The sequence below is a fragment of the Hesperophylax consimilis genome, chromosome 26 (genome assembly GCF_061612785.1).
Source record: "Hesperophylax consimilis isolate HC1 chromosome 26, BYU_Hcon_1.0, whole genome shotgun sequence".
NCBI classification, from domain to species: domain Eukaryota; kingdom Metazoa; phylum Arthropoda; class Insecta; order Trichoptera; family Limnephilidae; genus Hesperophylax; species Hesperophylax consimilis.
The window spans coordinates 475,769-489,668 of record NC_142861.1 but is presented as its reverse complement, the minus strand read 5'-3'; the positions used below and the strand labels follow the sequence as shown (position 1 = coordinate 489,668).

Below are 13,900 nucleotides of genomic sequence, written 5' to 3'. Positions count from 1 at the left end.
TGACATTCCCGCATTATTTCGACTTGTGTACTTAATTAAATGTAAGATATGATTATTATGTTTCCACTTATGAATTTTATTAATAAAAAACTTTTGAATAACTGTGAATTTTTATTACACACTTAAGGCGATGCACTACGTCGTGTAATATTTTGAATCGAGCCGCCATCAATAACACTGCTTACGTAGATGGCGATAAGGCTTAAATTCCCGCTTAACACCATCCAGCTGTTTTGATTTAGGCGAGAAAAAAACATGGCCAAAAAGTGCCTTTTATTTTATTTTGTGGATGTTCAGGCATAAATGTTTATGCCATATCATTTTATAAATAACTTAATTTGCCACATTATACAATAAAACCATAACCGAAAATGGGTTCGTAAGTAGGAAATTTTGAACTTTAAAGCAGTTTCATAGGCCTTATGAATTTTTTTTTTCTGGGCTTATAAAAAATACTCGATTATTTCAAAGGCCAAGATGTATTATACTCGCGGTATTTATTTAAAGCATCTGAAACATTTCTAGATGACCAAATTTTCAAACCAAAAACACATGATTTTGCATTGCTACGTATTGCATCGCCTTAACTTGCTTAATGACAATGAAATACAGCGCCCTTGAGGTGTTTTTGCACAAAAACGGCGCTATACAAGTCATGCAAGTATTATTATTATACGTTTTCCGGTGCGAGGTTACCCCGATGACATCAACCTCCGAAAGGAGAAATGCACAAGCAGAAAAATGCCTCGAGAAACATTAGCATTATTTTTTTTTAAATGTGAATAACTTCCAAAAGTCCCAGATGTTCAGAGGCAGTGGGACTATGGCATCCCCAATTGGGGTATGTGGCGAGGTTGAAGTGAGTGGGGGAGGTAAGGGATTATCAAAATACACAATTTGGCCTTTCTGTAATAACAGAACACACCGGTAAGTTACTTTGAGCGAGGCCCAAGGCTCGGTATTCTGAATTTGTTCAAAACTCCTGCACGCTTTGTTGATACGTAAAAAATGTTATTTTAGAAGATAATACAGTAGTGTACTACTCTGAACAGTAGGAAGGATGCATATCGGTCGACTACGCAGATGATAAGTTTCTTTTGGTCTCAGGGGACAGCAGAAAGGGCCCAGGCCCTATTCTTGAAATTGAGAAGGCTCCTATATAGGGGTGTTTGCGCATATAGGACTGTGGCTAATGATGCATTACCGGTTCTGGCTGGTACACTGCCGATTGACTTGGAAATTAGGGAAGTTTTGACAAAAAAGGCATTGATTAGAGGTAAGGCCGCTGTCCACCTGGGAGTCGAACTAACACCCGGTGGAGCGGTGTCCCTTCCTGGCTTATTGAAAGCCATGCGAGATAGAACGCTGAGTGTATGGCAAGAGCGATGGGATAGGTCGACGAAGGGTAGATTGACTTTCTCTTTCTTCCCTTCAGTTAAAAGCAGAATGGAAGGGGCGCACATAAAACTGGATCACTATATGACGCAATTGGTGTCCGGTCATGGGGAGCTCAGGGGGCGGCTACATAGTCTCGCCTTGTCTCCTCATCCGAACTGTTCATGTGGTGACACTAACCAGACAGCCGAGCACATTCTGTGGCACTGCGAGTTGATGAAGGATGCCCGAGAGGAAATGTTGGATGGCTTGAGAGGGATTACAAGACCGGCATGGAATGCCGATCTCGTGTTGAACAGAGAGAATTTTGAATGCTTCAAAAAGTTTGTAAAGTCCTGGGTAGAGAGATGGCCTGTGCTTAGAGTTGCTGATTTAGATTAAAATCATCTTTGTTTCAGGTGCCAAGCGTATTGTTCCTGTCACTCCACGGTTACTCCTCTATAACAACTTTAATATTGTTTATGCGCGATTGCTTTGTGTTTTATCTTTATTTTTGTATACTCATGGGTTTTACTTTCTTTGTCTTATGGCATGATCGCAATGCATTTATTATTTTATTTGTTTGTTTAATTATTTTTTATTCATTTATTGTGTATATTGGCTTTTTACACCGTTTTTGCCAGTTCTTTACACTGTTTTTTTTATGCACATTCTTCCTTTTACTTTTGAATTCAAATCACAACTTATTTTCTACGTTTGTTATTTGCCTTTTTATTTGTTACTAACAAATTGGTTTATGAATAGGTTGTCGAACTGAACTCTATCGTACTGTGTTGTTCATTTCCCCACCATGGGGGCGGATAGACCCTGTTCCTGCATCCAGTAAGGTGACATTAATCCGGTGCGGCTGTCCCACGAACCACGGGTGCTTCCCCCGGCATCATGAACGGGCCTGGGGAATGTTTGCGCGAGCCCGGTCCCCTTCCGTCCTGCCTCCGGTGACCTGAGGCTCACTTCATTCCCTAGGGTCTTTGGGAGTATCTCCCCCCCTTCCCCCCATTTACATTTCTTCGAGGGTACTCTCGGAAAACTGGCTAAGGGACGCGGGTGCTTGGGATCGTTGTGGCCAGGCCGCTTGCCACGCTCATTCTTGCCGGGACTGCCCCGTGATAGTGGGGTAAACTGCCCTCGACACGCGGCTTGTATATTTTTATGCTTCAATCATACTTCCACTTATAAATATTGTGCTCCTTATTTATTATTTAATTTTAGATACAAACCACCAGGCGAACACATTTCAGATGTGTTTTTATTTTGTGTTACTATTAACGTAAGTATGCATACATTATTTCGTACTAACAATCATGCATGCAGGGACATTGGAGGGTCTAGAATCGTTTTAAAATAAATTTAGCTTCTTTTTACAAAAAAATTAGAGTCCTGACGTGTGCGGCTAAGGAAGTTAAACAATCAGTTTCCTCACACAGCCGTCGGGAAAGGGTGGGTCCCCTCCAATACTCTGAACAGTAGTGGCGAAGCTGAAAAAGAATTGAGAAAAGAAAATGCAAAGCTCGCCCCAAAAAATATTAGTCATGTAAATTCACCAGAGATGTGCTTTATTTCAAATAAATCCATTTCAAATGGAAATGCAAAATGGGTATTTTCCATTTTGCATTTTAAATGCTTTTCTAAAAACCATTTTGCATTTTGCATTTTAAATGCTTTTCTCAATGCATTTTCCATTTTAAATGCTTTTTTGCAACATTCTTCCTACTATCTCCACTCATCTTTTTTTCATAAGCCCCAAATATCAGTCGTTCCTCAACCTCGCTATAAGAGATAATTTACATTTGTCAAGTTGCTCCCTGGTAGGAGCCCTGGCAATTGAGTGATAACATTACAAAAAATACTGATTCAAATACTGAACATGGGGCCATGACGCTGTAATATTAAATGTTAGATAGCAGTTTCTATGTTTTTACGTTGGCAACATTAGTCCCGCGCAAATTTTTTGTTGTTTCATAATCTGTAGTCGTGGTGTTTTTGGATTTACCATCATGTAATATGTTTGTTTTACATTGATGTCCATTATTAAATGACAAAATTGTTTAAAAATTCTATAATTATTTTAATTGTTTGACCTGAGAAACCATTTTGCATTTTCAATGCATTTTGAAAATAGGTATTTTGCATTTTGCATTTGAAATGCTTTTCTAAAAACCATTTTGCATTTTGCATTTTCAAATGGAAAAGTTTTGATCCATTTCCATTTTGCATTTCAAATGGTTTGGGTACCCATTTTGCACATCTCTGAAATTCACACAAAAAATTTAATTACAGTAATTTTTTCAATCACAAAGGGATTTTTGCTTTGTTTTGTGTATTGCATGTTTAATTTATTATTTTAGCAAAGGATGTTGCGTATACTACGAACCAAAGCGCGAGCCGATCCCCGAACTATGGAAATGGAACGAAGCAACTGCAAGCGGCATTTTGTGCTGTTTCTTTGTAAATATTAGGTAATTACAGGGCTGGCCAATCCTGAGCCAAACGGCGCCTGGCGCTGGTAAAAACTTCAAGGGCGCTGTGTTAGGCCCGCAGCTAGCCACCTGAACGCCCGCGTGAAAGATTCCCCAGAATATTTTCACATCCTGGGTGGGGGGTGGCTTGAGAAGTCTGTTGCACGCCCACTTGTGAATCTGTGTAACCCTGTGTGAATCTTTCTTTCTAATCTATTTCGAACATGAGTGGGACGCATTCTAAATGCAAGAATATATATTGCAAGGACAAGGTTACCCGTCCTTGCAAATACTTGAAATCAATTGCCAACATGTTGCAATGCATCATTGCATCAGTTGCTACTGTATACAATCTTCAAATGTACTAACAATTCATAGGTCAATGCGTGTCATGCAATTAACACCTCCATCTTGGCGAAATTCTAGTTCATAAAAAATATTTAGCAATAATTTAGAATACAGCAAAATAATAAGATTTTTTCACATTACATGAAAGATAAGAGAGTTTTAGGGTGTATATCAACTTTCTTTGCTACAACTATGAAACTATTTTCGTTCGATAATACAACATAACAACTAGACTGGCATAAATTACATTAAAATATTCTCTTGGGCTGTAACAAGAATTGAACTTGTGAACATAAAGCTTAATGCATGTATGAGTCAATTCTTGACACAAGAAGACATTATTACAGGCTGTATTACAATCTTATTATATTATGCAATTGATCGTAATCTTATTAAAGACATTATCTTCTTCTATTGACAGTATTTATTTATCTCAATATGATAATTAAAATGATCAATATCTTATTTAAAATGATCTGCTAGATTGTTAGTATATAGATTATAAATTTGTATATTAAGTAAGATAGCAATGTGTCATGTTGCTTGCAATTCACTAATTATGAATCAACTACATGACATTTATTAATTTATGTTGATTGATGAATTAGTTATTGCAATTTATCTGCAGACGACTGGTTTATCCAGTAGTTTTTAAGAAATCAGCTTGACTTGAAAAGACAGTAGGATGACCGATTCTTTTGACGCGGTGGCTTTAGTTTGGTTTGTATAGATATATGTTCAGTTAATATATAATGTTTGTATTGTTTATATTATGATTTGATTTATATCTACAACCTCTCTCCATGGCTATAAATGTATTGTTTTGTAATTTTTCATTTTATATAATCTTTTGTTTTGTATAATTTTTTTGAATTCATATTCCTTCCTTACAAATTTAATTTACTTATTCCTTATTATGCTGTCTCAGTAGAGGTAAAGTCACAAGGAGGAAATCCATAATTGGTTTTATTTTGGCTATATAATACTTATGCACAAACTGAAATAAATAAATAATGTTTCTACAGGTTAATCAAATGATGATTGTATCTTGTAGTTCTTTTGGAGCAATTTTACTTAATAATAGGTGCTTTGAAATTATTATTGTTTTGTAGGAGTGTGTATTGTGTTAACATATTATGGTATGTAATACATTTGCAAACCAAGCCACGAATTACAGGAAAAGAACGAGGCAATTGCAAACAGCGTTTCGCACCATTTGCGGTTGCTTCATTCCTTTTCCATAAGTTGAGGTTCAGTTCAGCAGTTAGGCTCGCGTATGTAAACGTAGAAGATATATATAAAAGAAAAACAACATTAAAAATACATTTGGTTATCCATTTATTCACCAATATTTTTTTTTTGAAAAATAATGTCGTATTTGACATATTTCATGGAATTTATAAAAAAATAATTTTAACATAAAAGAGTCAGACATTAATTATACAATATTATTGTGGTTGACACGTTAATATGATCACGACCGGCGCGAAACAAAGTAATTAGTAATACCTTCTTAACGAGACAGATAAAAATTATAATTATTTATATCCCGCCAAATTGCCATAGATATAAATAATTGGAAGTAATAAATATGCATAAATTATATAAAAAAATATACAACTATTTGCATTATGTGTAACAATTAGTTTAGGTTAATTGAAATTGACACAATTGTAAAAGAAAACATTGTTATATTTCAAGACTCTTCAAGCAGAAAGGAACATATTTTGAAAGAAGTTAAATTAATAATAAATTTCGTCAAGAATGAAAGAGTATAATACCAATATAATTTCTGACTTATTTTACTCTTTCGTGTCTTCTCTATGTAAATCATACAAAAATATATTAAACAAACTTAACATTAATTTGTTTTAGAAGTGATTGGTATCACATGGACAGCTAACAAATAAATTATGTACTAAATATCGCTATCGCTACATACTACACATAAATATTATTATTACATAAATTAATATCCAATTTTTTATAAATCTAAAAATTTTCATCTAGTATTTGAAATTGGAAATAATGCAGACTTACTCAATTATTTGTACTTAAACATATACAATCAGATGCACCAAATGTAGAATATATGAAAAATATGTTAATTCAAAAATTAATACATTCAATGTATGATACTGAATCTCCAATAATCAACAATCCTTATCGAACCCTAGCCCCGGGCGCAATGCTTTTGTAGGGAAGATTGAAAGTTAGACTGCATGTCAACAACAATAATTATTAAACCGGTAGAAAATGGTTAAAATAACAAATTTAAAATGTACAATGACTAACAATATTATATTGGTGTTTTGCAGGAAGAATATTACCACCACTATAATATGGGTTGACTGTCTACAACATTACTTCTATATTACTCTCTCACGATCTGCCAGTCTCCCTAAAAATTGCGGAAGTGTCCAATTAGTAAAAGCGGCAGATTAAAGTGCGTACATAAAAAATATAGTCACAAAATCAGTTGCAAAACCGTTTTGGCTCTCCTGCAAAATAAAATAGTGTCGAAGACAGATTTTACAACCCATACCAAGTAGATTGATTGCAGTCTGGGGGTCAATTAAGTAAGGTGAAGTGACAATTTGTCTAAGTACGTGTTATAAATAATGGGTAAGCCAGTTATGATTATGACCAGTTCCCTACGCATTGTGTGAATTTATTTGGTGTCTGAGGTCAAGTCGGATTTGGGCTTCAAGTAGTAGTCCTTGTACATCTGATAGGCAATGCCCACCATGAGAGAGCTGACCACGGTGCCCTGTGCGATGACTCGGAGCTGCATCAGGTAGATGGAGGTGCTCATCTTGCCTTTGGTCTTGAACTTGTAGGCCCCGATGCCCACGGCACCCAAGCAGCCAAGGATACCTACAACACACAACAAGGCGTGAGTCTCTATACGGCTGTCCAAAATATAGGAGGAGTGCAACACGGTGTAACACCCCAAAATTCAATCACGATAAAGGCATCAGTCTTTTGGTAAAGCAACCTATCCCATCACACTTCTTGGACTACTACATACTTTAAATATAAATGGTCAACTTTATAATAGCCCTTCTGGGCGCAAGGAGAGAGGCTCCCCCGATTACCTTTCACCCCAGAAGATAGGTGGAAACTGAGTGGCAAACGGCCAACATGGGAAATGCCCATCTCATACAGGAACCCACCGAGAGACAGCCTGGGTCTCGTTGCCTCGCAAAACCTGGACTGCCATCAATAGGTTAAGGTGCTCCCATAGCCGCTGCGCCCACATGATGGACAGATGGGGCCTTAAAGAGTCAGCGATGTGTGAATGTGGTGCGGTGCAGACCACCGAACATGTGGTCAACGAATGCCCGCTACATTCATTCCCCGGTGGGATTGATGAGGTCCACATGGCGACGCCTGAGGCCCTAGACTGGCTCGCAGACCTAGATGTCCCCCTCTGACCCCCCCACCATACGAAAGAAGAAGAAGAAGTGATTCAATCACCTCAAGGGCGAAATGAAAGTATTTAATTCCTTTTGTGCAAGTAACTAAGTTATTCTTTTACATTGACTGTTAACTTATCTAAAGCGATAAACATTAAAAATAATACCACTTTTATTACTATTTATTTCATAGACTTTAATTAAACATTGTATTTGCATAAAAGTAATCCAATACATTTTGTATCCTTTGCCTACCTCACTGAATGTTATGAAAGCACTCAAACATTGACAGAGACATTCCCGAATTCTAATAACTGCTCTTATTATCGGAAATATCAATAAAGATAAAAGCTTTCTCTGACAGATAAAAATAATGGTTCATAAAACAAGTATAGAGAGTGCAAGTTAAATTGCAATTTCAGTTTGTTCAAGTCATCGAGTGGCTTTTCTGATAAATAAAAAAAACTCCTCCACCTAACTACAGATTAAAGAATAGATAGATAATAAAATCAAAAATTTCAGCTCCACCTAACTACAGATTAAAGAATAGATAGATAATAAAATCAAAAATTTCAGCTCATTTCCATTGTGATGAATCCCAAATATAATTTTGACGTTAACTACATTAATGTTGAAATTAAATTATGAAACAAATTACCAAAAGTTTAAACTAAATACTCTACCGAATTATTATATTTTGTACCGTCTATACTAAAAGGTTAAAAGCATATAAACTATAGAAAACAAAACAAAAAGCAAATAGTTGAATATTTACTATGAAACACAAATAAAAGGTTTTCTCACTAAAGAATTTATTTTCCCCCATATTGAAAATTTTATAAGAGCGTTTTACTGTAAGTTATATGAATGGAATTAATTTTTAAAGATCCTCATATCAATTTTCACAATAATGTGTAATGAAAGGGGAATTGAAATTTAATAGTGTTTGATCATATTGTTATCAGGCACTTATCATCATTATTAAAAGGAGTGCTTGCTTATGGATGAAGTACATATCCTGAGTACATTTCCAAGTGAAGAGCCATTCATATTATCATTATAGAGTCCTTATTGCTAACAATAACTGCCATAAAATAATTATATTAAACACAGTTGCTAAAATCATAGTCACATTCAAAATTACTGTCATGAAATCGGCCATTTAGTTTTTTTTTAATTTTTATCACTTCAAATAATAGTCCCCGTTAACAGTCGATTTTTAGCCTGTCAGCGTTTGTTCAAGATCTTTAAACTTGATGGCGATACTAAGAGTGTGTACCGTTAAACAAAATAAATCAAAAACTCACCAATGACCATGAAAGGTGCGTCCTTTGTCTTCCTGGCCAGCTTCTCAGCCTTGGTCTCTCCATCGTACTTGAAAATTGGTTCTCCGTCCATTATTTAACTAAAACAGAAATTAATAAAAATGAATTTAGTGCATTCATTCTGTGGCTCAGTGGGTCTCCTATAATCGAATGATAGAAGTGTTTGCAGGTAACAGGCAGGGATTAGGGATGAAGCCAATTGCATAGTGTGAGTAACAATTACACATGGTATAATTCACATCACTCACACTAGGCCATCCTTATATGGTAAAAGATTCTTGATTGTGTAGTGGTGTTCTGTACCATAGGACTGCTGCGGGGTAAGAGGGGGCTGGGGGTAGGTCTTCCAAATTAGTGCAAGAATACATTCAAATGTGTGCTCTTTATAATGACTTTGAAAATCTTGCAAAAACATAATTTTGAAAAAAGATATAAGTTGGAAAGAGTGAAACAGCACTATACTAACTAAAGTTGGGGGCGTCACTACTGTAGATATCGTGGACTAAAAATTAATGGGTTTAATTGATTAGTACTTATTTTCTCAGATAACCACAATATTTGTCGGCCTCCATGGTCGAGGGGTGAGGCTATCGACTAACGAAGGTCTCGCATTCAAATCGCGCGCAAGTAAATGTTATTTGATTGAATTGTGTTATTTACTATTTATTCATTGAAAATAATACATAGTATAGTTGCGGCATGTTCCGAGTGAAAGATATTCTCAGTATCGCCCTGGTGTAATAAGACCACTATTCAGAATTGAAACGTTGCTTGAAATGGCTTTAGCCATGTTTGGTGACCAGATCTGAATAGCCCGGTACTCCCCCACCTTACTCTTCCCCATCTCCTTCCCCTCCGTACTACCTTCAGCATCACAACATGGGTTGGGACACCCCTGACTGAATCCAAAAGTTTGTAAATGTAAGTTATTTCATGATCATTCCAACTGTAACCTCAATTATCTTAATATGGCAGTTTAGGACTTAATCTATCTACAATTTATAAATCGCTTTTGATACATATTAATCAAAATTTACAATATCCCAATTGCTGTTGAGAAATATCTTTAAACATTTAAATGCTGTCTAAATATTTACAGACTAGATAAACAATATTCTTCAGAATGCTCTAGAGCCAATTGTTTACAACATTTAGGAATCTAAATCAAAACTGATTTCTTCATAATATGTATACAGAATAATACAGAACTCAAGGTGTTTTTATTAGTTTAGCCATCAACTTTGCCTAAGTTAAATAAATGTACCACGAGGTACTCACCTACAGCTGCACTGAAGTTAAATAAATGTACCACGAGGTACTCACCTACAGCTGCACTGAAGTTAAATAAATGTACAACGAGGTACTCACCTACAGCTGCACTGACAATAAATAAAACAGTGAACATTGTATTTATTAAGTCACAAATAAAAACTATAATTATTTCCCTAACCGAAGCACAGATTATGGAAATTACACTTTGTTTCAGCAATTACTACAAGAAACTATTATTTATATGCACAAAATAGGTTATTAGGTTCTCAGTTTGAGTTAATTAGGTAGTTTATGTCTATTTAGATTGAAACGAAACATTTCAAAGTGTCACTCCATACAAAAAAAAAGTTAAAATGGCAGCAAAGGGATTGTTTCATAAGATAATGGTAATTATTCGGGATCGCTGGCCAGGCTTGATAAGATTTTTTAATAAATAAAAACTTGATTCACCTTCATTACTATAAAAGGCAACTACATGCATTAGGGAAATTTTAATTTTAACATTCTAATTTGCAATTACGTAAAATGAAAATTTGCTTTCGTTTTATGGGATGACGACCATTTACAATAATTTTATTGAGCGTGGCCAGCGATCCAAAATATTTACCAAGGTAAATTTTTAACATTGAATAATAATGCATAGTAAATAGTTATTTCTTGTAGTAAATAAGTTAAAATGAATGGTAATTTCCATATTCTGTGCCTATTAAAAATGCAGTGATAAGCCATATCCTAAATTTAACATAATTGCTAGGAGTACAATGATATTCATGAAGTTACTAAAAAATACATCTCGCTGAAATACCAACCAAGAGTAAATCATTTTAAAAATCAAATAATTATTAACTTTTAAATCGTATTTAAATTATCATTATAAAAATTCACAAAATCAAGATAAGAGATATTGTTTAAAATATCTTACAAATATTTTTTCAATCTTTTAAGTTACATAAGTGTCTGACCTTGAAGTTAAAAATGCTTTAAAATAATTAAATACATTTAAAAACATGTAAAAAGTTTAATACTTTTTATAAAATTAAGATATATTGTGTATTCTATTGAAATTATAATTTAAAAAAATTAAATTTTAGTTGAAAAATATGACGAAACTTTCTTACAACCAAATGAGGACCGAAGGTAAGATATAATTAGAGTTTAGTAGAGATTAACTAAATGTCTGTATGTATAAGAACTGTTAAATTAATTGCTTTGCAATAATATAAAGAAATTGAATAGTTTTATTCTCACCGAACGTTAGAAGTTTTCGAAAGGTAATGGTGAAAATAAAGCTGTACTTTTGCATTTAAACGATATCAAGTCGTTAAAAGGTGATTAGTGGTGAATCGTAAACCAATATTTACACTTTCGATCACTAAGTGAGGCATCAAATAAAGTTGAATGGAAATAACTTCAATGCCATGTCAAAAAATATTCAAATCTGCACGTAATTCAAATTCTTGGAAAAAACCAGGGGGAAGAGGATGACATAAACAGGAATGTGATGCAATAGCAAAATGAAACCAATCTCACCAGTAATGTATATTTCGTTTCCCAAATTGATCACGTACTCGTTCGTAAGAATTAATTCAGTCAATTTTCACTATTCTCCACGTTTTGAACGACTTGTAAATTTCCGTCCAGCAAGTTTGACGTTAAATTTGACATTACAAGAGCACCATAGAGAAAAACGTTGCATGGGCTGCCATGGCTGAATAAATATTTACCAAAAAATAAAATTTCTCCCTATGAGGAAAATTTACAAAGAGGAAAATTCATTGAGGAAAACTTACACATTTCGCATGGCATTACCAAGGGTTTCAATTTTTTTTTAGTGATGGGTTAACCATAATTATCCAACCAACCAGGTTTTTTTCCAAGTAGGTACCTAAATAGTACAGGTTTTCCAATAAGAGGTGTTATTTTGATATTCAATCGTAAAAAATCAATGGTTTCGTTGCTTGTGTGGCACGTAGCGCCGTCTTGTTGAAAGTAAACGTTGTCCAGATCAATACCATCCAATTCCGGCCATAAAAAATCATTAATCATCTCTCGATAGTGCAATCCATTCACCGTAACTGTTGCTCCAGCCTCATTTTCGAAAAAGTAAGGTCCAATGACTCCGCCGGACCATAAACCGCACCAAACAGTCACACTTTGAGGATAGAGAGGCTTTTCAACAATAACTCTTTGGTTTTCAGATTCACTGAATTATATTTATTTGCTCAAAAAACCTCTCAACAGTTTCCCCAAAGATAACATGGTTCCGAAGGGAAGTGATTTCCCCCATCACCCAGGGCCTCCTGTGTGGAATTAATTTATACATCTTCTTCATCTTCATCAATTTACATAAATAAGAGTATTTGTGACGGGAAGGCGGGAGACAAGTCTACAGTTTTATTCCGAGATTGATAACATTTTTTACACTTGACCTTTAAAACAAAAGTACGGTTACTGTCCATATAATTTAAGCTTTCATAAAACCATCCAATCCTTAAAGCAGATATTTTGATATTTTTTAATGAAATTTTACATTTGATGGTCAAAATAAGAGGAAAATTACTGTCTATATCTGATTCCGAAAAATTCTAGAAAAAATAGATATAATAAAGCTCGAGCAACGCCGGGGACTTCAGCTAGTTTATTGAAAAACTCTGCGTAAAGCTCGAGCAACGCCGGGGACTTCAGGTAGTTTATTGATAAACTCTGCATAAAGCTCGAGTAGCGCCGGGGACTTCATCTAGTGTATTGAAAAACTCTGCGTAAAGCTCGAGCAACGCCGGGGACTTCAGGTAGTTTATTGATAAACTCTGCATAAAGCTCGAGTAGCGCCGGGGACTTCATCTAGTGTATTGAAAAACTCTGCGTAAAGCTCGAGCAACGCCGGGGACTTCAGGTAGTTTATTGATAAACTCTGCATAAAGCTCGAGTAGCGCCGGGGACTTCATCTAGTGTATTGAAAAACTCTGCGTAAAGCTCGAGCAACGCCGGGGACTTCAGGTAGTTTATTGATAAACTCTGCATAAAGCTCGAGTAGCGCCGGGGACTTCATCTAGTGTATTGAAAAACTCTGCGTAAAGCTCGAGCAACGCCGGGGACTTCAGGTAGTTTATTGATAAACTCTGCATAAAGCTCGAGTAGCGCCGGGGACTTCATCTAGTGTATTGAAAAACTCTGCGTAAAGCTCGAGTAACGCCGGGGACTTCAGGTAGTTTATTGATAAACTCTGCGTAAAGCTCGAGTAGCGCCGGGGACTTCAGCTAGTGCATTGAAAAACTTTGTATAAAGCTCGAGCAACGCCGGGGACTTCAGCTAGTATATTAAAATAAAATAGGTTAATTTTTCAGACAGCTCGATATCTCTCCGAGATTATCAGTTAGGTAATATTATATCTTATAATAATGGTGCACACAAATGAATGTTTGAATTTGTATTCGCACCAGGAGAGATAAATTGTTCCCCCTTGGATGGGATGGGTAAGAATCAAAAAACCTTTTATGTATATAGATATATATTAAATAGTTTTAATTTAGAAATAACAACAGTATAACAGAAAAGCGAAATACATACATTTAAAATGTGATCTATAGTAATTTAATACATAATAATATTATGTTACAAAAGGTAATCGGACAACTTGGGACAGTGACAAATCAACACACTCACTTTTGAAAAGTTTATTAGG

The 13,900-nt window shown here is 35.2% G+C and overlaps 1 protein-coding gene across 2 annotated transcripts; it reads right to left on the bottom strand.

Moving 5' to 3' along the window:
* Window positions 1-5,532: 5,532 nt before the first annotated feature.
* On the bottom strand, window positions 5,533-11,901 carry LOC149410929 (HIG1 domain family member 1A, mitochondrial-like). 2 transcript variants are annotated; one of them, XM_089647698.1, is made up of 3 exons: window positions 11,749-11,901; window positions 8,929-9,026; window positions 5,533-7,079 (listed from the first exon to the last, which is right to left on the bottom strand). In XM_089647698.1, the coding sequence occupies exons 2-3, from the start codon at window positions 9,017-9,019 to the stop codon at window positions 6,874-6,876; spliced, it is 297 nt and encodes a 98-aa protein (XP_089503824.1). In that variant the 5' UTR covers window positions 9,020-9,026; window positions 11,749-11,901; the 3' UTR covers window positions 5,533-6,873. The 2 variants fall into 2 exon arrangements, with proteins under 2 accessions (XP_089503824.1, XP_089503825.1); XM_089647699.1 differs by lacking the exon at window positions 11,749-11,901 and adding an exon at window positions 11,467-11,676.
* Between the last annotated feature and the right edge of the window lie 1,999 nt (window positions 11,902-13,900).

Coding starts and splice junctions, on each gene's coding strand:
- LOC149410929 (XM_089647698.1), bottom strand. CDS start 9,019: ATGGACGGAGAACCAATTTTCAAGTACGATGGAGAGACCAAGGCTGAG. Junction 7,080..8,928: donor CGCACCTTTCATGGTCATTG/GTGAGTTTTTGA, acceptor TGTGTGTTGTAG/GTATCCTTGGCTGCTTGGGT.